Here is a 26,975-nt window from a genome sequence, read left to right as displayed (position 1 = left end):
ATAATTATAGCAAATTTGTTTATTCCGCCCGCTGTCACCAATACACTCTCACATATGATTTGACAGTACCCCCATACTGATGGGCCCCTCGTTGCTGGGCCCCAAACAACAATGGCCGCTCCATATATTTTCTATGAAATGATTTCCCGCCCAGTGTTTTAACGTTTTAAATTGCGATCATAGAAAAATGGCGTCGTGCCGAGGGGTCGGTTTATTCAATCCGGGTTGGAACTGGATGAATTTTATCTGTCAGATGGGAGCAAATGAACACAAAAAATTCATCCAGTTCCAATCCGGATTGAATAAACAAATTCGCTATTAGGTAATCAAAGGTAATCAGTATAGTCACAGAGAACAGGCTAACAGGTAATCGACAAAAAGTGTGTAAAAGGTTTTTATGTAATCTACGAGTAATTCTTCAATATAGCACCCCTCGAGCAGTAAGTGGCAAACTAAATCTTGATGTCGCTGTCATCGCTGCTATGTAACTCCAGCACAAGAAATATTGATAAAGGTACATGGATATTTTTTTATGCGTTTGGCAAACTATTTCTGGAGGGCGCCACCGACAGATTTTACACACAAAAAAACGATTACTTCCTTCGAGCCTGTTAATCTGTTCTCAGGGGCTTGCGATGGGTGCCATGTTTTTGTTGCCAACATCTCAGCACATCTCGACAAAGGTTGGCAGCAAATCTACCTGTCAGACGGGCGCTATTTCTTGCATTTTTTGAAATAGCGCCCTTCGTTAAGTGGACTGTCAAACACCGTTCGTTAAGATACGGATAGCACCCCGCTGTCTGTTCTCTGTGGTATAGTAATCAATGATAATCTTATGTAATCATTGGTAATCATGATTAATTTTTAGTAATCACAAGAGATTAATTACTGCTAATCAGAGGTAATCAGTAAAGTAATCAAAAGTACAGATGGTAGATAATCTACAGACGCGCAAAGAGAAAAATTACCAATTCGGCAACACTTTTTTTTGTTTATTTTATTTAAACAGTTTTGGCAACCAGTCAGAATTGGATCAATCTTCCTATAATCAGCAGTAAGTTGTGTGAATCGCGAGGTATGTTCCATGGAATTTCGCGAATTACGACGCATATTTTGCAAATTGAACAAGCCAATTGAATTTTTCAAAGCATTATATGATATATCGAGTGTAACTAATGCATATGTTGTTAGTAAATCAATAGTTAAAGTTTTAATATTTCAGGTAGATTACAAAACTTAGTCTTCCCTGCCTATACGAAACACAAATTTGTTTACTTTGCTCATTTGGTGTCTCGATTTGACGGTTCGATTGGTGTTTTATGCCACGCTCTTTGCGCGTCTGTAGATTATCTACCGTCTGTAATCAAAAGTAACTTTTTTCTAAGGTGTGTAATAATCATTGCTGTTGGAAACCCCTTGAGTAAAGTAATCAAATGTATTTTTTTTTTCAAAGGTGCGCAGTAATCATTGCTTTTGGAAACCCCTTGTCTTCAAGTGTTGATTCCGTTCGAGTAGTATTTATCTGTCAATAATTTTATTAAAATTTCTGGCATTTCTGGTTTCTTGATTTATTTTGTGTTGTTTTTGTCTTTTGCCTTCGAAGTCCGAACATGCAAAACTACCCTGAACTTTTACTCAAGATTCAATTCATTTTTTAATCGGAAAGTTTGCATGAAAAAAACCAGTTAATATATAGTTTTTGTGCAGTTTAGTATACAGTTTTTAAAAATTTCAATATGGAGCAAACCATAAAAATCAAGCAGGAACCTGGCTTAAAAACACGAGGCAATACCACGATAGCGACAGCACCATCGTTGACGACACAGTCAGCAGCTACAATCAGTGTCAAGTCTGAGCGATTGACCTCTTTTCGAGTTCCCAGGGATCTTACCCTTGGGGGTTTAACTAACGGACGCAGCACTAAACCGGTGGCTAATAAAAAGGTGTACACACCGAATCTAAATGCCGTCCGTAATAAGGACACGTAAGCTGAATGAATAATTTGTTCAAATTAAAATTGTAAGTTTATTATTATTTTCTTTTAGCAACGTGAAAACCGCATCCAGTGGTACGAAACATCGTGTCAAGACTGAACGAAACAAAGATTCCAAAGCTAAAACTAGCAGAGGTTCTTTAATTCAGACTTCCGGTATATTCTCCGAGGGCTTAGCACAGCGTACACTTCAGAAATCAAGAAACGATAGGTATAATAACTCCTCATCAAAGGAGCCAGGAGAAGCAATTCGGAAGCCAGTTTTTCGAACTGAAATTAAGATAGATCCAGAGGATGAGCGGAAACGAATCTGCGATCTCTTTGGAGAACTAGATGAAGAAACCGGCGGGGACACCAAAAAGGACGGACACGATGCTAATATGCCGGTTAAATTAGAAAATTGTGAGTATATATGCTAACTTTCGTATTTACTGGTTGGGATCTGTTAGGGATTTTTATTACAACCTTAGCGAAGTCTTCCATAATATGGAACCTACTTATATATTATAAAATTATAAAATAATATGAAATAATTTGAGGTAAACTGTGATTTTCTTTTTCTTTTAGCGGACTATAGATTTAAACCTGCCGCTCTGAAAATAGAAGTTAAAGATGAACCAATGATACCGAAAGCAGAAGTTAGAGATCTACTCGATTCAATCAATGCCAACCAAGCCGATCAAAGTAATTTCTTTCTTCTACAATTGCCGGACGCATTACCTGGTCGTACGGATAATGACCCTAAAAAGTCTTCTGAATCGCAAACTACGGAGAATACTGGAAATCAAAATGGACTGGATCCGCCCCGATGCACGGTACGAGAACTAGAGGAAGGTTACGTTGGCAAAGTGTTGCGATATCGATCTGGTAAAGTCAAGCTTTTGCTTGGGAACACGATGTTCGACCTGACGTTGGGAATGGACAGTGGTTTCCTGCAGGAGCTGGTTTCTATCAATACAAACACATCGGAACGTAGTGGGAACATTATAGATCTAGCAACTATCAAAGCCAAATTGAATGCATCACCAGATTGGGAACATCTGTTCAGAAAATAAATTATACACCATGAATCGTTTGGAAAACAAATTTTAATGTGTTACGTGTTACTACATACAGCGAAATTTTCTAATTCAGGAACTACTGGTGTGTTGTTCTGAGCCCTCGTTACCTCGATGAATATTTCCTTCCAAATCCAGTGCAAAGTTGTAACTTTTTGGTTGCACCAGTGCATTCTCGATGGCTTGGTCTATGTTTTCTCTAGTAATAAAACTTTTCACTGCCTCTTTTGCCTGTCGAACTTGCTCTTCGACTTGTTCCATTTGTTCTTTTTCACGCTGCTCTTTGGCCATTAGACGCTCTAAAACATACTTTGTCTTCTCTTCGCGCTCGATAGCAAGACGTTGATCTCGTTGTTGTGCAATCTTTCGATTCCACTCTTCATTAATTTTTTGCGCTTGCTCCCATTCAGCTTCCTCTTCTTCTGGAGTTTGAAGAATCAATCCGGCGCGAGATACTAGTTTTAAGGCTTCTACTTCGTCTATCAAGAAGCGCCGTACTGCTTTTATTTGTGTGTGGTAATTGTTGTATAACCGTTGTAATTCGGCACGTTCTTCCGGAGCCTGCTTGGGTCGTTCTGGTACACGAAACAGTTTACTTTTCGCAGTACCTAACCAGCGGGGTTTTCGGCGATATCTTGTTGCCGTAGTGTGTAGGAAGGCTTTGCCGGAAATAATCGTTTGTTGACTAACAGCCAGCACTGATCTGGTAGTCAGTAATCCGGCAGCTGCTACAATTCCGGCCATTTTCGTTTGCTGTAATTGACCGATAAATTAATTAGTTCTTAATAAATTTGTTAATTATTGTCTTATTTGCCTTATTTTATTTTTCGCTATTATTTAAGAAAACGATATGCTTTCAAAATCTGAATGACACAGATACACGAGATGTCGAAAATTTTACAACTACTCGAAAAGCTTGAAATCCGCATCTACACTCTTAATTATATTCACATACAAATTATTTGTGATAACACAAAACCAGGGGTTTCCAGTAAGGCATAAGTGCGTAGTAATCAGAGATTCTTTTTGTAATCCATGCGTATTATTGCACCAGAGAACACCAGAGAAAATCTGCCGGTGGCGCCCCCCAGGAATAGTTTGCCAAACGTATAAAAAATATGCATGCACCTTTACCAATATTTTACTTTGTGCTGGAGTTACATAGTAGCAAAGGCAGCGACATCAAGTTTTATCACAGAGAACAGATTAACAGGCTCGAAGGAAGTAATCGATTTTTTGTGTGTAAAATCTGTCGGTAGCGCCCTCCAGAAATAGCTTGCCAAACGCATCAAAAAATATCCATGTGCCTTTATCAATATTTCTTTGTGCTGGAGTTACATAGCAGCGACATCAAGATTTCGGGTACCGCCAGAGTGCAAGCGACATGCGACGCGACGCGACATTTCTTGTTGTAGTTATACGCGCAGCCCTATTTCGCCCGAAGCAGGACTGTGCATTTAGCAACATGAGAGCAAAGTCGTGTCGCGTTTACTCTGTACGGCTCGAGGGGTGCTCTATTGAGGATTACTCGTAGATTACATAAAAGCCTTTTACACACTTTTTGTCAATAGAGGTTTTCCGTCAGATCATACCCCTTCTTTTCTTATTTTTTCTGGAAAGTACTCCCAATACGAGTGATAATGGTGCAAAAATATATTTTTTTCGTTGACTAGAATTTACTACGATTTTTCAAACAATGTAAATTGCAAGAATGGTGAGTTTCTTTTCACCAAATCACGAATGTTGAGTTTTAAAAAATTCGTTTCGGCTGCACTGTTTATTAAAATTTTCAGATTTTCTGGCAGCATTGCACAACAGATATTGACATATGTGTATCAGCGGTTGAGTGAAAAGGACAAAACGAATGAAGCTAATGATTACCTTCTTTTTCGTTTCGTGCGTTGCTTGCCACAAGAGTAAAGAGTGGCATAAATGGTTTCGAAGTGGTGAAAATAGAGGACACTGGTACAAAAAGGCATGTAATACATCCGAGAAGTGACGGGATGAAATATACGTATTTTAGTTTTTCATTTTTACAGTAGTTAGAGGTTTTAATAAAGAAAGTTTTATATGGGTATAATTTCTAAGAGTCAAAACCGAACATTTAGTGGAAAAAAAAATTTTGACGGAAAACCTCTATTACCTGGTAGTCTGGGGCGACATTGCGATTCTCGTTTCGAGTGATTTTTGTTCGTTTCGCCCATTCGTTTACCGGTCGAAACGAACCAAAATCACTTGAAACGAGAATCGCAATGTCACTCCTGTTCTCTGTGGTTTTATCACAGAGAACAGATTAACAGGCTCGAAGGAAGTAATCGATTTTTTGTGTGTAAAATCTGTCGGTGGCGCCCTCCAGAAATAGTTTGCCAAACGCATCAAAAAATATCCATGTACCTTTATCAATATTTCTTTGTGCTGGAGTTACATAGCAGCGATGGCAGCGACATCAAGATTTAGTTTGCCACTTACTGCTCGAGGGGTGCTCTATTGAAGGATTACTCGTAGATTACATAAAAACCATTTACACACTTTTTGTCGATTACCTGGTAGTCTGTTCTCTGTGGTTTTATGTCGTTTTCGTTTTTGTGGTGTAGCTACACCCTGTTCTCTGTGTTTGTATATTAAACGCACCCCACTGTCACAAATGTCATTCCCATACATTTTTCGTGTAGCCAACATCTCATCTAGCCCACAACAAACTTTGCCTCGGACAAAATGTATTTGTGAGTAGCCCGCTCTAACTTCAGCCTCGGATGAATGTGTATTGGTAAGCTCTCGAACAAAGTTACTTTTTTGCTTTTTTTCTTTTTGTGTCGGACGTGTAGGATGCGTAAAAAGATGTTAGCCGCTTCTTTACCCTTCAGTTTCATACGCCTGATTAAACTACCCACACAGAGAACAGACTACCAGGTACTTGATAAAAAGTACCTTGCGATGTATTAGCACAGAGAACAGACTACCAGGTAATTGACAAAAAGTGTGTAGAAGGTTTTTATGTAATCTACGAGTAATCTTTCAATAGAGCACCCCTCGAGCAGTAAGTGGCAAACTAAATCTTGATGTCGCTGCCATCGCTGCTATGCAACTCCAGCACAAAGAAATATTGATAAAAGTACATGGATATTTTTTGACGAGTTTGGCAAACTATTTCTGGAGGGCGCTACCGACAGATTTTACACACAATAAACCGATTATTTCCTTCGAGTTTGTTAATCTGTTCTCTGCACGGGAATGACACTTCCAATACCAACCTGTACAAAAAAAAAACGCCAACATAGAGCGGGCCCAAGTTGACAACCGAGTCGGATGTATAAATTGTTAATTTTGTTAGCTTTAGTTTGATTTTAGCAAGGATTTTAGCCAAGGTTTTAGCACGTTTTAGCGTCACATAGCCAATGTCAGGCAGACAATTGATGCGAAATACATGAAACTGTGGCAATGGTTAGTTAAATTCGTTTTGTGAAATCGCTTTGCGTTTGCCGCCTTTTTCATGTGAGCAACGAAAATGTGACGTCATATCAGCCCCCTGGTTCTCTGTGCTACCCATCAGGTAACCAATAAGCCACAGAACAGAAGTGGAAGTAAAAATCCAAACACGTACGTGCTACTTTCTACAGATACTAGCGAACCTGGCGGTAGCGAGTCACTTTTTTCCACGAAAATACACGAACATACGAATGCACACGAAAGCATGTGAAAGCTGCTATGCGATTGGCAGCGAGCGTTCTGTTTATATTGCTGTTATTTGCTTCTATGTGAAAACCTTCCCAAAGAAAAATAAAAACAAAAAAGACTGTTACCAGTTTTGATCGCCGAATCGTTCGGACTTCCACTTCTGTTCTGTGAATAAGCATTAACATAAGCAGCAAATCAGCATATCTGGCATTTTACACCGCAAGTTGTTGTTTATATTAGCTTTTTGATTGCATAGGTGTTGTAAATTGGCATCCAAAATTCCATTCAAATTCTTCGTGTCGGTAATTAGTTGCAAATTAGCATTGTCAGCATTATAAGAAGGTTAGCAGTAAAGTAGCTGTATATTTTACCCAAATAGCATTTAAGTAGCATTTAAGACGACTTAAATGCTTATTGGCTTGCATTTGAATAGCATTGGTGATGTTACCTAAGATGCTTTCATAGTTACGTAACTGCCAAAATGAATCATCTAAGGTTGAACTTCTCAGGAACTTTCAAAAGTTGAGATTGTAACAAAGATCATCCGAGATTCATGATTTGTGTACAACACAGTTTAATTTGTGGCAATACGAAGTTTATCGGGTCAGCTAGTATTTAATAAATTTGAAGTGATTCGCCCCGTGGTAAAAGCACAATGGTTAACCAAAAGCAAGACCAAAAGTATATTTTTTGTTGCGATTGTAATCACAGCTGTTGAAAACCCTTAGAAAATAGAAACATGTTAACGATTGCCGACCCCTTGTTCAATTTCTTTTGCTGCCAACTGTGCAGCGTTATGAAAACTTTCGCAATTTTCCGAAATGCCACACACACCACTCTCTCGTACCTCCAACTTGTTCAGCAAGTGTGTGTGCTGTGGCCCCGTGATCACCGCAGTTAAGGGAAAACTTTCCAATGTGTAGGTGCGTGGTTGTCGCTCGCTAATCTGTCAGAAGCAGCAGAGGAAAACTTTTCATTTCTTGAACACGGGTTACTCGTTTCGTTCGGTTCGGTCAAGTGGTGAGCCTGCTGGTACCATTTTGCTTCGCTCGGTGTGTAACTATTTCAGAAAAATCATCGTCTTCTCCACAATTAGTGTAAGTGGTTCCAGTTTATCCCGTAAAAGTTGAATTAATTGCGGTAACATGCAAAAAGCAACTCGATTCGATGGGCATGAACGAGATTTTATTGAACAAATTTTGAAGTTTTACGTGTCGATTATTGATTTGGATATTTTAACTTTTGCAAATGACAATCCTTTCACTTCAGTCTAATTATATTATAGCTTTGGCAAATTTTAATTTGTTAATGGTCTTTTAGCTTTTTATGCCAACTTAAATTATTTTTCGGAGCTTCTGATATATTTTTTGATTCCATGGTCACATGACCACTACCACCTGATTGTTGTTTTGCAAAAGCGATTTAATATTCGCTTGATTCTTTTACCTACTACCTAATAAGTTTAGGAAAAAAGAATTGCGCGAGTAGTTTTGAATAAAATTTTGCTTATTTTGTTACAGAACACCTGAGAGAAGGCAGCAAGCAGAACGCACGAAAATTGAAGAATGGCAAATCTAAATAAAATTTCCGACGAGGATCGCGAATCCAAGTTCGGCTATGTGTTCGCCGTTTCTGGTCCTGGTAAGTGTTACATGCTTGTTATAATTGTAATTATAATCCTTCGGAAAGCAATCGGAAGGAATTCATCTCCGAAAAAGTGTAACAAAAATGCCTATGAAAAGTGGCTGCTGGTCAGTCACATGACGAGCCTGTGTATGTATCTGCGCAAGAGGCAGTGTAATATACTATAGCTCTGTGTGTGCCACTATGTGTCATCCGTATCAAGTTTATCACTTCTAGTAAAGGCGTTTGGATGTCATGTTTTCATTCAGACGTAGAAATGAAAATTCAATTTGCATTCGTTTCTCAACTATGATTTCGACCTATACAGAAATATTTATAAAAGTCGTATTGATTGGACATTTTAGAATTGGGATTGTTAAAAAAATGTTAGAACTATAATAATATGTTAGCTTTATTAACATATTTTATAATAGACTTGAACCTAATACGCTAATTTTATCGAAAACCCGATAATGGTAACTGTTAATATGCTTTGATAGATTGTATTTTGAATCTTTTCCATTTTTTAAAGTTAAAATAAAATGTTAGGATAAATCATGCAAGTCACTGAAATTCCTGTGCCTCTCTTTGTTCTTTCACAGTCGTCACGGCCGAACGTATGTCCGGATCGGCTATGTACGAACTGGTACGTGTGGGTTACTATGAACTGGTCGGTGAAATTATTAGGCTGGAAGGCGACATGGCCACCATCCAGGTATACGAGGAAACATCCGGCGTCACTGTCGGAGATCCTGTGCTGCGTACTGGCAAGCCACTTTCCGTCGAACTCGGTCCTGGTAAGATTGATTAGGTTTTTTTTCGACGGCAAAGTTTAATATCGCCTACTTTTACAGGTATTATGGGCAGTATTTTCGACGGTATTCAGCGTCCCCTCAAGGATATTAACGAGCTGACCAGCTCCATCTATATTCCGAAGGGTGTTAACATTCCCAGTCTTTCTCGTACTTCGAGCTGGGGCTTCAATCCACTGAACGTTAAGGTGGGTTCTCACATTACCGGAGGAGATTTGTACGGTATCGTACACGAAAACACTTTGGTGAAACATAAACTGCTGGTGCCACCCCGCGCCAAGGGTACCATCCGCTACATTGCACCACCTGGCAATTACACTGTCGACGATGTCATCCTGGAGACGGAATTCGATGGTGAGATCAACAAGTATACCATGTTGCAAGTATGGCCAGTGCGTCAACCTCGTCCGGTCACGGAAAAATTGCCTGCTAATCATCCGCTGCTGACTGGTCAGCGTGTGCTGGATTCCCTGTTCCCTTGCGTACAAGGTGGTACGACTGCTATTCCCGGTGCTTTTGGTTGCGGAAAAACTGTCATTTCACAATCCCTTTCCAAGTACTCGAACTCCGATGTCATCGTCTACGTCGGTTGCGGAGAGCGAGGTAACGAGATGTCAGAAGTATTGCGTGATTTCCCGGAGTTGTCGGTAGAAATTGACGGCATCACTGAATCCATTATGAAACGTACTGCCCTGGTCGCTAACACCTCCAACATGCCTGTCGCTGCTCGTGAAGCTTCCATTTATACCGGTATTACTCTGTCCGAATATTTCCGCGATATGGGTTACAATGTGTCTATGATGGCTGATTCCACATCCCGTTGGGCCGAAGCTTTGCGAGAAATCTCCGGTCGTCTAGCTGAAATGCCGGCCGATTCAGGCTACCCGGCCTACTTGGGTGCTCGATTGGCTTCCTTCTACGAGCGTGCCGGTCGCGTTAAGTGCCTCGGTAATCCGGAACGTGAGGGATCCGTTTCAATTGTGGGTGCTGTATCGCCACCCGGTGGTGATTTCTCCGATCCCGTTACTTCGGCTACCCTCGGTATCGTACAGGTGTTCTGGGGTTTGGACAAGAAATTGGCCCAGCGCAAACATTTCCCATCGATCAATTGGTTGATTTCATACAGGTAAAAAAAATTATAAGCGCTGTTGTTACGGTATTATAGGTTTTAATTCTCCAACACTTTCAGTAAGTATATGCGTGCTCTAGATGACTTTTACGACAAGAACTTCCCCGAGTTCGTCCCACTGCGTACCAAGGTCAAGGAAATTTTGCAAGAGGAGGAGGATCTCTCCGAAATTGTGCAGCTCGTTGGTAAAGCGTCCCTGGCCGAAACCGACAAGATTACGCTTGAGGTTGCCAAGCTGCTGAAGGATGATTTCCTGCAACAAAATTCGTACTCGGCCTACGATCGATTCTGTCCGTTCTACAAGACGGTCGGTATGCTGCGAAACATAATCGGTTTCTACGACATGGCCCGCCATGCAGTGGAAACCACCGCGCAGTCGGAGAACAAGATCACGTGGAACGTGATCCGTGACTCGATGGGTAACATTCTGTACCAGCTGTCGTCGATGAAGTTCAAGGTGAGTTGATTTGTTTGATAGTAGCTAATAACCGTTGGCATTGTACTTTCCTTTCTACTGTTTGAATTTCAAATGGATGTAAAATTTAAGTATTTAAGTGCAACTGAACTTCGAACCTACTAGGAATAATTTGGCACTAAAACTTTCTGTTAGAGACCGTGCGTATTGGGTCTCTCCATAATCATCATAGGTGAGGGACTATGGTTGAAAGGGGACGGAGGCTTGCGTTTGATCTATACGATCTATAATACTTTTATGGAAACTCTCTCGACTTCGGCGCATCGCAACATTTTGTTGAGTGGTTACGTTCAAACACTCATGTTCAGCACAATTCATGTCTTTCTTTCGATTCATAAGCAAGCTGGACATACCACAAGGCAGCAATATGGACCCATTGCTTTTTCTCGTTGTACTTTAACGACATAGTTTTATTTTTGAGTGATGGATGTAAATCGACGTACGCGGAAGATTTGATTTTACATCTCGCTGTTTGGTCCATTTTTTTGTCTTTGCCAACTTATAATCTTTTAGTGACAAAAATTATTTGTTACGTGATAAGTCGATTTACTACGCTTGTGTGCAAAAATTCATGAAGTTCTATGGGCCTAAAACATTTTGTACTATAATTTTTAAAAAATCCCCTCTGTATTGCTCCTTGGTGAGGAACTATTATAAAACGTGTGTCCAATCTGAACTCCTTATCTATTCTCCATGGTGTGATCCTCTGGCTTTTCTTCGTATCTTGGACGATGTCGTTTGATTGGCCTTTATACCTTTTGTTTCAACGAACCTGTCGCTGCTGGCATCAGTGCATTTTTTCGGGAAACATTTGTTAATTATAGAATTGTAGAATGGGCGCCTCCTCGATCTCTGCTTTGCCAGTGTTCATAGTCAGGCCCCGGAAGTGACGATAGCGCCTACCCCACTTGTCAAGCATGTTTTGCATTATCCAGCTCTGCTAATTACTACCAGCCAACAAATTTTCCGTGACGTAAATATTGCGCTTCCAGCCGTCTTCTACGACTACGCCTATGCTGATTTTGGGGATATTCTAAATGTTTTAAGCAGCATCAACTGGAGCACAGTTTTAGATAATGACGATATAAACACTGCTACAACAACCTTCTCCAATATCCTGAACTACGTTATCGATCGTCGCGCTCCCAAAAACAACGATACCCTGGCTAAACACTATATTGCGACGTGTCCAATCCGAAAGGAAAGTTGCTCTAAAGAAATTTTTGAGGTACAGGACCTTACCCCTCCGCAACCACTACCGGTCGATTATACAAGATACAAACGCCTGAGTCGTTCCTGCTTTCGAAGCTACCTGAGTAATGTCGAGCGAAGATTGAAGCGTAACCCTAAATCTTTTTGAAAATATGTCAACGAGCAACGGAGAGATGACGGTCTAGCCTCGGTTATGCTCCAAGGTGATAAAACGGCGAGCAACTCCGAGCAAATTTCTGAACTGTTCTCGATGAAATTCTCCAGTGTATTTACTAATGAAAGTTTGACGATCGCAGAGATATCCACAGCGATAGAGTGTGCTCCTTTCCTGGGTCATTCATTGAACAACCTCACCATCGATGAAGTAAAGGTTACATCGGCCGCCGAGAAGTTGAAACTTTCTCGATCCGTTGGACCGGCTGGTATACCACCTGTGTTCCTGAAAAAATGCATCCACGCAATCGCTGCTCCAATGAGACATATTTTCAGCTTATCTGTTAACTCAGATGTCTTTCCCTCAGCATGGAAATCGGCTTACATGTTCCCTGGGCATACAAAGGGAAATAGGAAAAACGTAGATAACTATCGAGGAATCTGCTCTAAAGTCAATTTCGAAACTGTTTGAGCACGGCCTGTTTGAACCAGTATTTGCTTTTTTCAAACAGTACATCTCTGTTAACCAACATGGATTTATGCCCAAGCGCTCCACGACTAGCAATCTATTAACTCTCACATCATACGTGATGTGATATGTAAATAGTTTCGATGCTCGGTCGCAAACAGATGTCATTTACACTGATCTTTTCGCAGCTTTCGACAAATTGAACCACTAAATCGCTATTGCTAAACTGGATAAGCTTGGCATAGGTAGTCCGTTGCTGCATTGGTTCCGTTCATACTTATCCGATCGCCACTTAAAGGTGAACATTGAGGGCAGTCTCTCTCGATCGTTGACTGCTCATTCTGGACAACCGCAAGGCAGCCATCTTGGTCCTTTAATATTCCTTATCTACTTCAATGACGTCAACTACCTGCTTAAAGGTCCGCGACTCTTGTTTGCTGACGACCTCAAGTTATACTCAAAACATACAGCCGAAAATCTATCCGACGCCGCTGTCCTTCAGGAGGAACTATCGACCTTTGCCAAATGGTGTGTCGACAACCGCATGCTGCTTAACCCCAGCAAGTGTGAAGTCATCACATTTTCCAGAAAGCTGAGCCCGTTCGCTTTTGACTACAAGCTGTCAAATACGCCATTACGTCGTGAAAACTGCGTCAAGGATCTGGGGATACTGCTCGACTCTAAACTTATATTCAAACAGCACATCGCGATCATCGTGGACAAAGCCTGCAGAAATCTTGGCTTCATTATGCGCATCGGCAAGAACTTCAACGATGTTTACTGCTTGGAAGCTCTTTATTGTGCATTAGTCCGCTCCAATCTTGGGTACTGTGCTCCAGTTTGGAGTCCATACTATCAAAATGGAGTTAGCCGAGTTAGCCGAGAGCCGAGTCAGTGCAGCGGAGATTCATTCGTTTTGCTCTTCCGTGGAATAACCCTTTCCAGCTGCCAAGCTACAAACAACGCTGTAGGCTCATTGACCTAGACCCCCTTCATGTTCGTCGCGATGTAAATAGAGCAACAATTGTCTCCGATTTATATACCTCACGGGTGGATTGCCCGTATATATTGCAAAACCTTGATATTCATGTCCGGAGTCGTACATTGCGCAATAGCCACTTTCTACACGTGCCGAATCGTCGAACTAACCACAGCAGCTTCAGCACGATTACCGGTCTCCAACGCCACTTTAACCGTTTTTACTCCAGCTTCGAATTTGACGTCATCCGTAGCGTGCTGAAAAATCGTTTTTTATCAATAGCGCGTAGTTAAATTATCATTTAGGCCACACGGCCTGTTGATGTACAAATAAACAAATAAACAAATAAGTCCTGGACCACTCGCCGCCAATTCGTTAAGCGTCTCGACACACGCAAGTCGGTCTCGACGTAATCGAGCCATGCTGTTGAACCCATCTATTCCTGGTGACGGTGGAATTCTTAAGTAATACAAATACAGTAGTAGTACAAGTAGTACACTTTTCTGATGTCACAGACGTGCGATCCTTCCGGGGACCAAACGTCGACTCGTACCACTATCTCGTAGTAAGCAAGATCCGCGCCCGGTTGTCCAACGTATTGAAATCGAAACCAACGAGGAAGATACGACTGAACATTCGGCGGTTATCAGCTGAAGGAGTTGCCGTAGAATACTCTAGACTCCAGACCAACGAAAATAATATTTAGCAGAGAACACGACAGAGGCCGACGACTTCGAGGCAGACCCCGTACCCGTTGAATGTATGCTGTTGACGTGAATACTAGAACAGTTTGAGGTTTTTTAAGCCCGAACATGTTTTGTAGAATTGGTACCCCATCTCTGGGTACACCAGTGGTGATTCATCCGCCTCCACCACTCTCCCCTTACCCTTTGTACTTCGCCATAAATAGTCCGCAACACCTTTCGTTCTAAAATGGTAAGTACACGTATGTCTTCCGTAAGCAAAGTTATACACCGCTATTCTATATTTCGAACGACTTGGTATTTCGAACGAAAGTTCTTTCGAACGAAATTTCCGCCGGCAAAATCAAATGGTAAAACATTTCGTTCGAAGCAAGTCGAACGAAATAAAGACTCGTTCGAAATACAGAATACAGAATTCTCAAGTCCGTAGAGGACTACCGGTCTGATTAACGTTTTGCGGAGGGAAAACTAGCTCGGCTTCCAGCTTGAATGTGTCGTCGAATCTCCTTACTCGTATTAGTCTCGGCGGTGACTAGAGATCTCAAATATATGAACTTATCAAACACTTCCAGTTCATCGCCGTCAACTGTATTGTTTACTGCCCTGAAATTCATGAAAATATGATGCGTGGACACGTTGAGTAAAATTCAAAAAGTCAAAGAGTAAAAATTTGATCCGTATAGTAGCACGGGACCCCATAAAGCTCACCTTATACTGCCCTACAATTTCTATTGGATATTATCTTTGAAAACCTCTTTGAACTTATCCAGAATTAACCATCTATAGCATCCTGATCCCGAAATGGTGGAAAATAAACAGAGCATAAGAATATAAGGATAGCTATCGTTGTCCTTTATTTTACCGTGGTTTTTGTATTACTAGCCTAATTCCTCGTAATTCGACTTAAAAATTTATTGATCAGAACAGGTTTCGGTTAATAAAAAAATTTCATGACGATTGTTTCAGTCGATGTTGAAATAGTTAGCGGAATTGATAACATTGGACTGGAAAGGGCGATAGTGCTTATATCATACCAAATGCCTCGTCTAACTGACCTTCCGATTGTTCCCACAATAAAGGAATGCATGAAGCTTAAATCGTGTATAAATGAAACATTTTGGAATGCGCATATTTTTTAACCATTCTTCGAATCGAATCGAAACACTAAGGATAAAACAAAGGTTCCCCATTCATCGATATTGCGAAGAAATTCTTTGAATGAAGAGTAAAATCCGTTTGTTGAGGTACTCATTTTAGTTTCCTTTCGAATTCATAGGATCCCTTTATGTAAGTAATATCGAGCAACTCGACTCGATTCGACTCAGTCACTGTCGAGTGTCGGGTGTGAGAAGAACGGACAGCGTACCGGCTCAATGCACGACCGAAACAAAGCCAGCTCAGGTGTCATTTGCTGACTGTTGAATCACTAGCTTTTTAGCGGTACTCAGTCGAGTTGCTTTGCTTTGCTTTGTTGCACTGTTGAAAATACAGATGAAATGACAAAAACTGACAGATTATGTCACTTACACATCAGATTGATGTCTTATCTCGTCTTGATTTTGAAGACTAGGTATGATATATCATACGCTAGGACATAATGGGTTAAGGTGCCCATTTTTTATATCTAATTTTTATAACATGTTTAACATTGCGTATGTACTATGTTAGAGGGTACGTTTGCTACACCCGATTTACTGGGGTTAGTATGGTTTAATTACTTATATTCCAAAGCTGGAAGGACAAGAAGGGATGTTCAAGGTTTCAAAGCTCGTTATTGTTTTCTACTATTTGCGAATTGCGATGGGCAGGGTCCAGTAGATAAGATGCTGTTCAGTGTACCAGTTACTTCGTGGGTACGGGTCAGAATTAGTGTGTCTATTAAGGTGGTATTGGCACGAGGGAATCTTTGGCACGGTTGGCTATAAAGTTTTAACCAGAGTCATATACTGAAGATCCCTGCTCGCCAGAATGTATCGCACCGGCACGTTTGGTTGTCTTCCTCGGGCCCGAAGGGAATCTGTTACGCTGGGACCTGACATCATAAAATTCGGAACGCAACCATATGATATGCTCGATGTCGTGGTAGCCATCGCCACAAACGCAGTGATTGTTTTCTGTAGGTCCTATTCGGTAGAGATGCGAGTTTAATGTATAGTGATTGTACATGAACCTGGATATCAAACGAATGAAGTCTCGACCCATGCCCAACCGCTTGAACCACGCCAAACGCCGAATGTCCAAATACACAAACCTGGTTGTTTTACTTGTCTCTATTGTTGGCTGGTTACTTGGAAAATTCAATAGTAACTTGCAGACTTTCTTGGGAAAGAGGAAAAAAAGGTAGTTTACGCTCACGAGCGACAATAAATGCGTATCAAGCATTTTCGTTTCTTTTTTGTTCAGTTATTCGTAATAGGTAGAATTAACCGATTATCGCCCATTTGAAAGGATAAAGTGCATGCCTGCAGTCGAGCAAAGTGATACTCGATGTGACTTGGCCTATTAGGGCCTATATTCTTCTCCGCCACAAAACACCTGGTTTTCTTGCCAAAGAAACCGATCCCTTGCCAAGTCATGACTTTTTTTGCAAACTTATCCGCGATTCGCTTGGATTCTCTACTTGCTCGGCAACACTTGTAACCTTTTCGAAGACGGATTTACTTCATAATACAGCGGTCACTATTCAGTTTTGTCGCCAGAGCATAATCGGTGATGTTGGCATCAACGTTGACTTCTAGAATGACCTGTAACTTCCGTTAACGATCAAAGGTTTCACTCCAACACTTGGTTTGCACTTTGCGGGCAGTCTTGAGAATTGCTTTGTACTTTTTAATTGCTTGCGCCACAGTAATTTTGGGATAATCCATCAGTTTTTCCAGTTCTCGAGTTTGCAAGGAAAAGCAAAGCCTAGGTTCCACATTCCGTTATCGAAATTCAACCTTCTGTTTTTATACGACACAGACTTCGCAGCCAGCCGTTAGAGTGCAGGACAATTGCAGGCCCAGTTGTTACAATTCTATTGATTCTAACAATCTCTCCCAATCGAGATTCGAACATATCATCATGGCTTATTAGGCTAGCATCATTCCTCGAGGCCAACTGGGAGGCATTAGTTCCCGAGTTTGACACTGATTTTGCAGGTGACTGTGCACAATTACTTTTCTTTCCTCCTCTTCAGGGATGATTCCTCCTCAGAGCAAGAAACGATGCGTTCTTCTCCGTTGATGGATGGATCCGAATGATGGATATCAATGGACATTCGATATCCGTTCCGCTGTTTCATGACACGGATTTATTTGTTTCGCTTTTACTTCAATTGCAATCTGCAGTAACTGCGAAGAACACACTCGAAAGTTTCTTATTTAAAGAGCATCATAAGAAAAGTGTGAGTATGATAAAAGTATTTCTGCTTATGTGGATAGATTTCACATATGTTCCAGTAGTTCTGCTCATTGTGATGAAGCGAAAAGTTGTACTTTGTGTACAAAGAGTGAGAAAATGCAAGCCTGCTCGTCTTGCATAATGAAAAACTCGGAATCACGTTAAATGATTTATAAATGATCTGTTTCAGATGTTTGAAATCTATAAATCAAAATTGTTTTCTTTTGTCTTTGTTTTTTGATATATTTTAATATTTAAAATAAAGTTTACATACATAATCACTAGTAGGATTCAAACTGCTAAAAATTTTAAATTGACGCAGATAACCGTTGCCAACGCAGATTTTTCGCTGTTTAGTGAGTGGGTTTGCTAATCGAAATATTCGTTTTTTCTTCTTCCATGGAAATCATTCAGGATCCGGTGAAAGATGGTGAAGCTAAAATTAAGGCTGATTTCGATCAGCTGTACGAGGATCTGCAACAAGCGTTCCGCAACTTGGAGGATTAAGCGTACATTTGTCCATTACACGAAATGTCTTAAAACAGTTTTATTGTTTTCAATAATCGTAAAAGTGTAAAAATAGTGCAAAAGAAAACAACCAGTAAATGCATGAAATAGAAAAACCATCGTCAGTACTCAAAATTAAACAAGTGTGAATAGAACTACGACCTAATCAGCAAAATCAACCGTTTGGTCGAGTTCACTATTTTACAGGAGTATTTAGGTTATTGTGTAACTTTATTCGTGCAGAAAAAGCTTAAAACTTGTAGCGATTACAGAGAAATCTATTCTAACAACAACGGAAACAACACAAAGCAGTCACGGCATAAACGTAGGATCAGCTCGTAGCACTATACTAGAAGATAGTTGGCATCTCTGATAAACCGCCGCCGCCAAACGAAAATAACATCAACTTTTCCACGTGTAACATCGGCCATCGAGAGTTTAATGATCAAAGGGGATTGAAACAAGCCGAACAGCGGTATTAATTGCTCTCAGCCATAAACGGTATGTGACGTCGCAAAACGCATGATAAATGCTTGTTAAAAACAAACAGATATTTAGATTAACCGCGGCAATGGGAAGCAGAAGAAAAGGTTAATTTAAGATAGATCATATAAATGTATAATGAGAGTATTGTTTAAGGAAGATAAATATTCATACATACAAAACATGTTTTACGATATTTAAGATATTCAAATTGTTATATTTCTCTTTGTTTTAGTTAATATATCAGTACTTTTATTTTTGATGTCGTTTTCCCGAATGTACTTGCATCGCAGTCGAAGATTGTTTTCTCTCGATGCGTATGCTTCTTTCTTGCGAGTCACGATCGCATTATGTACGGCATGTAAAATTGTTTCTTGAAACATGATTAGTATAGTCGTATGTATAGGTGACCAAGTGTGAAAAGTTTGACCCTCCATTAAAGGTTGCATTCCGAGTCAAAGAAATCAATTCCAGGTTTAATTTTTGTGATGACAAACCTTTTGCTTAGTAAGGAGGTGGGTAATTTCAATTCACATTCTTTTTCAATTCGATGATGACCGATTTTTCTGACGTTGTGGGCTACAACTTATTTGTAATTTGCTAAAAATGTTAGGTGAAGTGACGGTAAGAATAGGACCCCCTGTATTTTTACTATCAGTGGAGCTACAAACTCTAAGAAACTGATATAAAGCTATCACAGGGCATAGGGATTTAGGAAATTTAAACTTGCAAATATATGAATGTTTCGAGGCATTTATCACAATTTTTTGTCGGAAGGTTAGCACCACTACGACAGTTATTTTAATCTATTGTGGAATACTTCTTCGTTTGTCTAGGTACTTCATTGTCAGTTCATACCTCCTCTCCCAGTCCGGCATTGCACTTCTTATAGGTTTTTTACCTGATTGGCTTCATTGTTCCTTTAGTGATACGATTGTCACCTAGGTGACTCGACTTGCCGTGGCGAGTCACGGCGAGTGACAATTGTCGTATTGAGTCACGTGACTCGCAGAATAAGGGTGATTGGCTATGCTGCGTCGCCATGCCTATTGCTGGGCCTGTCCCTTCTTCGTCGTCTTTGCGGATTCCAGTTGAATGCACTCCTCCCCTCAAGGTGTGGCTGTTCCAGTTCCCCCTACGTTTCCGAGTTTCTGTTGCTATCGGCCGTTGATGACATCAACGATAGAGTTCCTCGTTATCGCAGGCAATAATTAATAAATACCTACTATGTGCGTTGCTTTCGCTGAGACGCACCACGTTTCGCAGGCGTTCAGCAATACGGAATTAACGTTTGAGTTGAAACGATTTTGTCTACTATTAATAGCTCCAACTATTATCTCGTCCTTAACGATGACTGTCTCACACCAACACTAATCCTTATAGGGTCGGACAAGACGCCGTTGTGCAACAGCTCGCACGAGGATGCCTCGTACTAAGCCTCGATGAGATGAACTAGCTTACCTGATGGAATCCCTTAACGCCTAAGTGCGCCCAAGATGTTTTCGTGGTTGAGTTGGTCAAATACTTTTTTAAAGTCAACGAACACTAGTCCTGGAATTCGTTGATCGCTCCATTATAATGCAGAGCATTGCGTTACGGTTTACACATGATCGGCCAGCACAGAATCTAGTTTGATGCTGCCGGAGAGTGGTGTCGTTCTTCTGCTGCATCCGGTTAAGGATTACCTCTATTAGTATTATCGCGTTCACTTAGGTCTCCATTTTAGGGACTTTAACCAATATACCCTGCATCCAGTCCATCCAAGTCCATCCTGCTAACTGGAACCTTTATCTCATTTGCTTTGCGTTGGCAAGAGCTAACATCACCGCGGGCTCAGGAGTCGTGGGCTCCACTGACAGCCGAAGCTAATTTGTGTGAAGAGTAGCGATGATATGATATCTCGTTTACGCTAACACCAACATGTTGGCACCGAAAATATGGCTGCCTACCAGCTACTTGAGTCTATCGCTTAAGCTGTTCTGTGAAGTTAGTCAGTAAATGATCTGCTCCGTCCTTTAGCTGATGGTTAGAAATATTGTACAACAAACAGATATCACCATTGGCGGCGGCAGTTTCTTCTTCGTCGGCTAGGGAGTTAGTCCAGGCTCTCTTGTCCCGCTTACAAGCTCGTTTAACCCATTTCCTCCCAGAGTTGCGAAAATGCAACGCACGCTTCTCTCTATTCTAGAGAAGGCCTGGTTTGAGATATCAACTTGGACCCTTAGAAACGAAGAAAGATTGGGAAAAAATCTAATCGTCCTGTTTTTGCGCAAAGCTTAGATGTGACATATAACAAAATTACAGCCGTGTAAACATAACAGGTCTTGCTAATTTTCAGTCGGTTGAAACCAGTAACTTTGCCCTAGGATGATAAAAGCGAAACCGGCAAAAGCGGGAACGTCAATGACAGTATTTCTTAATTCGAATCTACTGTTCTAACCTCACCGGAATGAGAAAGCTACTTGTAAAAACTGCATACCACGTCCCACCCCCTTTAAGTGCTTGCGTTTGCATTTTTCAGCTTTTTATTTCTGCTGGAAAAGTGTGGGGCTTAATGGGTTAACAACCCTCTCCAGTTCAACGTGTCGTTGATGGGCAGCAGTCTTAGCCGATCTGGTTTGCGCTCGCTCAATGATGGCTTTCGCCTCTCTCCGTTCCTTCGAGTTTCCTCCGAAATCCACTTCGTTCGCCCGCTTTGCACTTTGCCGACGAGTTCCGTTACTGGTCGTGATAAATGCGTTCGTGACGTCGGTCCATTGCTTTTCGCTGATTCCACCAGGCGCCAGCTCTAAACCTCAGGAATCAAGTTGCTCAACAAAGACCCTTTTCACCTCGGGATTTTTCAATCGGCGGATATCATAACGGCACCCAACTTTCTCCTCTCGTCGCTGGATAATGTTCACTCTTTGCCAGGCCCACTGTCCCAGGTAAAAAAGCAAAGCATAGTCTTGGGTATAAGCATCCTTCAGAACTTGACCCTTCTTTATTGACAGACTTCGCAGCCGGTTATTGGATTGCAGGAAAATTACGGGGCTAGTGTAAAGATCCTGTTAACTCTGAAGCGGTACCGCCCAGTCGAGATTCGATCATACGACGACTGGCATCATACCCCGAAGCTATAACTGAGCGGGCTTTCCCAGGCCTACAGAAGAAATCGAGCGCAGTGCGACGTGGGCGTTCGCGGTAGTCGACAGAACCTATAAACCATAGAGTCGTTCCCGCCACTACCTACACGGAGAATAAAAATGTAGTTTCAACCATATTTATGGTTGTTTTACGCACAAACAAAAATTTCGTTTTGTTTCAAACTGAAATATATGATTGAAATGAAAATATTAAACAAACTGGAGCTTTTTCGCTCCGTGTAGGGTTAATATATTTGTGAAGACGCTTACCAAAAGCCCTGAATCAATAAAAAAATATAAATCATGATTCATAAGTCGCATCTTCAAACATTTTACTACATTGAACCCATTGAACACTCCATTAAATTGATTTAAAAATACTTTTGGCACACTTCTTCGCATTTGGCATCACTAGTGTGCATCTTTGATTTTTGTATAGAGGTACTGAGACTGGGTTGCAGTTTAACAATCCTCTAGGTTATGCCATGTCTCTGAAATCTAGGGAAAATCTGCCTTTTTCTCCGATTCAGCGGTAGAAATCGAATAATCCGTTAATCGCTCGATTAATTCAACTAATCAAATAACAGAAAAAGTAATGGAATTATTTTTCATCGAATAGTACTAGCACGAATAGCTGAATTAATCGATTAGTGAAGCAGGTAATGCTCACCGATTAATCGATAATTGAATAATTGAAAGCTTTGTGGATGAAAAACAAGCTGGGACGCCCAAAAAACCACGGCCTCTTGGTAACCCTATTGAGAAATACAGTGCATAATACAACAAATATCTGGGTAATACCACAATAGATGTAGGTACCGCGAAAGCAACAGCCGTTGTGCACTAGCTGGTACTTTAATCGAATTCAGCTAATATAAAAAACATGCGCGTGTAGAATTAAGAGCCCAAGACAATCTATCCTAAACGGAAAATGGTTAAGTTTCTAGCGTGTGGTTGTTTGTTAGGGCCGCTGGCTACCCATGCCCCCTATCATTACTGCTCAGCAGAACTAGTTCTTGTACATTTTATTATATAGGTATAGGTATTAATATTTGGAAGAAGTATCGATACATGTGTTTAAAGTCCGCTACGGGCGACTGATGGTGGTGCTACAGATATGTGATTTTTAACAGACAGCTACATGTTTACCATTTTCTCTCCAGCACGTTTACAGCGTTAAAAAAAAGTCTATCGCGAGCTATGTCTATCGGTCGCTTGCCGGCTAGATTGCGCAGACTTTTGTCTGCTTTGGCACGCAATAACAGCTCTACGATGCGCACCTGATTTTGCTCTACTGCATAGTGTAAGGGAGTTTCACCGCGGCAATCCTTTAGGTCAACAAGTTCTTCGCGGTTGCGACGACTTAGCAGCAGCTTGACAACCGTTACACGGCGTTCGCGACAAGCTAGGTGCAGGGCGGTAGCACCGAACTTGGTTCTAACAGTAACATTTACACGAAAATCTAGCAGAATGTTGATCATATCCAGGTTTCCATGTATAGCAGCAATGTGTAGAGCAGTGTAACCTTCTCCATTGGTTGCATTGAGATTGATTCTGTTGGGTTTGGAAGCAAAAGGTTTTTTGATTAAAGTGTAGAAATCAGCTGATTCGCTGAGACATCTTTGACAGGTACAAAGGGGGTGGCACACTTTTTCCGATATGTAGTGCTTGGGTGGTGATGCATTAATATTTGATGTTGAGGGTGGGAAGACGTCTAAACCTAGATAGAAGCATGCAAGTTTGGTGTCGTGGGCTGCTATTGCAGCAACTGCTTTGTCAATTCGTTTCATTTCTTCGATGTTGCGGTATTCTATGAATGTTTCATCATCTAACAGATCTTCGTCGGATATCAAAATAAATTCTTCATTAGCAATGGGACAAGCGCCGGAAGTCTTGCGACGTTTTTGTTGCTCGATAGATGCTTCATTTAACATTTTGGCAATTTTTACGTTGTGAGCATACTTTATCGGTGTGGCTCCAACCCTGTTAGCAATATTAACTAGCGCATTATGTTCCAATAGTGTTTCAACAATGTCTGTGAAACCCCATTTCGAGGCGTAGTGCAGGGCTGTTTGACCGAGCTGCGTTTGAGCGTCGATATCGACATGGATTTTCATGTGTTCTGCAAAATATAGTAATGCTTTAACGCATCCACCGTGACCATTTAGGCAGGCTAGATGGAGGGATGTGTGAAGATCGTTGCTCGTACTGTTGATATTGATTCCGGCATGGAGCAGCAGTAACAGCAGGTTCTGATGACCATTCGCAGCAGCGTAGTGTAGAGCAGTCCAATTTTTCGCGTCAACTGTATCAACATTCGGTTTTAAATTTAGAATGAAGGTGAGCAACTTTGGACTTCCGAGGGTAGCCGCTAGATGGATTGCTGCTAAACCATTTTGATTGCGATGATCGATATTAGGTTGATAGGGTAATGCTTCACATTTTCTACAGCTACATAATGGGTGACATTTTCTATGTTTTAGTCCGAGAGAAGCCTTGCCGGTATTGAACTCTTCAAAAATCTTCACTATTTCTTCTTCCTCTTTGTTCTTCATAAGAGTGAACAGATAGTTCAGAAACTGGTCTGCGTTGAGAAAACTCATTTCGGCAAAAGGTTTCATCTGTAGCTGTTCTACTGATATAAGTTCTATACCTAAACGTTGCGTTCTTTCGATGCTGCAGCAACTAATATAGACAATAACGGCTTCTAGAGTCGTTACTAGGTAGCTATCCTCGCCAAACTGGTCTAACTTTTGCTGGGTGGACAACGAGCGATTCAGTTGGAACTCTTTCAGGAAAGTAAGATTCATGATCCAGTTGGTTAAACCTGTAGACAAATAAAGCAACGAACAAAATTACACATGTAGTTCCTTGTTATAGGATAAAAGCACTTAATTTTATTATTTAACAATTCAACCTACCAGTTTTGATAACAACAAAAATCAACATTGGAATTACATCATCCGTTGTCTTCAGCATTTTGACGTCTTTCCTCTCCACCGTATGGTCTTGTTCCCGAGTTATAATCTCGAAAGCTTTCTTTAAACAGCTGATCTTATCAACGGTAGTTCGACATTCGTCTATTTTCAACAGTTCCTTCTTAATAGCGGGTATTACGTCAGCATAGCTGCGTTTAAGATTCAACTCCGAGATGTGAATGTCCGACAAATTCCGTATGGTTTTATTAAAACTTTCTACCTGTTCTTGTTGACACAAAGTTATAACATTTTTCGCATGCTCGTACAGTTTGTCCATCATGTATGTTTCTATGGCTACTCGTACATTTTGCTTCAAGTGGGCATCTTTTTGACATCTATCTTTCAGTTTGCGGTTCTGAAAGATAATTTCCAAGCATTGTATATACAATTTCTGAACATCGTCCTTGTAGCTTTTCAAATTCCAGTTACTGAAAGCAGTATGTTTGTTGATGAATGTCTGTACACACGCATCGATCTTAGAAAAGACAAATCGTGGCTTGGCTATGAATCGTATAAATTCAACTGCATCCTGCAGCCTTTTGATTGTGATTAGTTCGTTCGAATCGTTGCCTTGCACTATGCCATACGGTCTGGTGTCACATAATGCATTCTCTATGCACCAGATTTTATACTTCATGCCATCTCTGGTATAGAAAAGCTCCTCGAAAAGGATTGTCGCCTTGTATGTGCCCGTGCTTAATTGACGTGCACTTCGTCTAATATCAACGCAGTTGAGATTGGTGAAATGCGTTTCGGACAGTTCTTCATTTGGGACCAGAATGTGGGCCAACAAAAACTCTTGATCAGTGACACATTTATCGTTCATAGCACCACTTCGAGGCACACATATAATCCATCCTTCGACTGGTGCAGTGTCCAGAAAAATCTGGTGATCAGTTTGCAGTTTTTGATAGAATAGGTTTTTCGAGAGATCCTCATCGTATTGAATATCCATTTCTGCACAAAGTATGAGCCAAGTTAGTAATTTTGGTTCCATAACACTTAGCTGCATATTGGTAGTAAGATTACTTACCTCGTGTAAGCAGAATTTAGTATTACGTAGTGTGTTACATCTCCAATCACTTGTACTTCTGGAAAATCGAAAACCATAGAATTATATCCGATAAATTTGCAATTATAAGCGCAGTTCTACCATAAACACTCGTAAGTCATCCTCCTTTCATATTTTTAACTTTTCTTGCCCAAGTACACAAAGCACTATTACACACACTGTTTTACACGTAAGTTTCTTTATATAATATACCAAAATATAATCGCTCTCGCAATAGTTTTTTTCCTAATCATAAACTACTCTAATGCAGTTTAGTTCACTTCACTCAAAAACGCTTTGCTCTTGCTAGCACTCATTGCTCATGATTTAATAGCGCTGATAACGTTAAACTGGTAATTTTCGCGAACATGATTATAGGCATTAGGTAAATATAGTGATTATTGCTTATGTTCTGCTATTCTACTTGATACAAAATAAAACGAAAATCAAAACAAATATCGTTCAGGCACCATCAGGCAGCGATGCCATCATCAGATGTGACGGAGATAGAGGGAGGTGTCAGAATTCGATATTCATTTGCTTGTACACGCAAAAATTTGGCGATAAATTGTTCTTCAAAATGGGAGGTTGCGATTCTCTTTGTCAATAAAAATGCTAAAAATTTCAGCCCTGACTTTTAGTTTGCCGATAAAAAATAGGTAGGTAAAGTCTAGATACAACATTCAATTTTCGGAACCTGACCAGTTTTATTCAACACATTTTACAGTCAACTGAAATACCTATAGGTATACATTATTGATCGTGATTCGCACTAATCTTATTTTATTTCACTGCGCTCTTGGATTGATAAGATGGCCTTACTTTGCTTACACTTTAGCTTATTGAACATAAATTTCGATATTCTGTAATATTCATGCATTTAACAATTTAACTAGTGCTTGAATTATGTGCTATAGTCAACTACGTAATAAACCAGCAATAAAAAATCCACTTTTCGAAGGAGCATTTTTGAAATTACCGAACTTAAATATTTGATATCTCAAAAGCCTTCGTTGTAACACCGATTCATAAGGACATCTGAGAATTTATCGGTTTCTTTGAAGCTTCAATTAGATTAATTATACTTACTTCTACCGGCTGATAGATGGGGTGACTTTTGCCATATCAAGAAATCCTCTTCACTGTACAGCAAAGTTTCGTTAATTGG

At 40.6% G+C, this 26,975-nt stretch overlaps 4 protein-coding genes across 5 annotated transcripts; 2 read left to right on the top strand and 2 right to left on the bottom strand.

Moving 5' to 3' along the window:
- Nucleotides 1-1,624: 1,624 nt before the first annotated feature.
- LOC128742394 (DNA-directed RNA polymerase III subunit RPC4) lies at nt 1,625-3,070 on the top strand. The gene is made up of 3 exons (XM_053838742.1): nt 1,625-1,984; nt 2,046-2,395; nt 2,561-3,070. Exons 1-3 carry the CDS (start codon nt 1,737-1,739, stop codon nt 3,046-3,048), a joined length of 1,086 nt encoding a protein of 361 aa, XP_053694717.1. The 5' UTR covers nt 1,625-1,736; the 3' UTR covers nt 3,049-3,070.
- Nucleotides 3,070-3,953, bottom strand: LOC128742395 (probable 28S ribosomal protein S26, mitochondrial). Its single transcript, XM_053838743.1, has 2 exons — nt 3,866-3,953; nt 3,070-3,804 (listed from the first exon to the last, which is right to left on the bottom strand). The coding sequence occupies exon 2, from the start codon at nt 3,793-3,795 to the stop codon at nt 3,124-3,126; it is 672 nt and encodes a 223-aa protein (XP_053694718.1). The 5' UTR covers nt 3,796-3,804; nt 3,866-3,953; the 3' UTR covers nt 3,070-3,123.
- A 3,701-nt stretch (nt 3,954-7,654) lies between these two features.
- On the top strand, nt 7,655-19,115 carry LOC128744003 (V-type proton ATPase catalytic subunit A). Its single transcript, XM_053840739.1, has 6 exons — nt 7,655-7,823; nt 8,247-8,367; nt 8,952-9,146; nt 9,204-10,287; nt 10,351-10,747; nt 18,078-19,115. The coding sequence occupies exons 2-6, from the start codon at nt 8,292-8,294 to the stop codon at nt 18,168-18,170; spliced, it is 1,845 nt and encodes a 614-aa protein (XP_053696714.1). The 5' UTR covers nt 7,655-7,823; nt 8,247-8,291; the 3' UTR covers nt 18,171-19,115.
- A 3,684-nt stretch (nt 19,116-22,799) lies between these two features.
- On the bottom strand, nt 22,800-26,235 carry LOC128741848 (ankyrin repeat domain-containing protein 27-like). 2 transcript variants are annotated; one of them, XM_053837947.1, is made up of 4 exons: nt 25,910-26,235; nt 25,790-25,847; nt 24,700-25,713; nt 22,800-24,605 (listed from the first exon to the last, which is right to left on the bottom strand). In XM_053837947.1, the coding sequence occupies exons 3-4, from the start codon at nt 25,709-25,711 to the stop codon at nt 22,924-22,926; spliced, it is 2,694 nt and encodes an 897-aa protein (XP_053693922.1). In that variant the 5' UTR covers nt 25,712-25,713; nt 25,790-25,847; nt 25,910-26,235; the 3' UTR covers nt 22,800-22,923. The 2 variants fall into 2 exon arrangements, with proteins under 2 accessions (XP_053693922.1, XP_053693921.1); XM_053837946.1 differs by lacking the exon at nt 25,910-26,235 and having other exon boundaries at nt 25,790-25,901.
- Nucleotides 26,236-26,975: the final 740 nt, after the last annotated feature.

The sequence above is a fragment of the Sabethes cyaneus genome, chromosome 3 (genome assembly GCF_943734655.1).
Source record: "Sabethes cyaneus chromosome 3, idSabCyanKW18_F2, whole genome shotgun sequence".
Taxonomy (NCBI): domain Eukaryota; kingdom Metazoa; phylum Arthropoda; class Insecta; order Diptera; family Culicidae; genus Sabethes; species Sabethes cyaneus.
The sequence above is the reverse complement of the archived record's forward strand: the minus strand, read 5'-3'. Positions and strand labels throughout refer to the sequence as shown.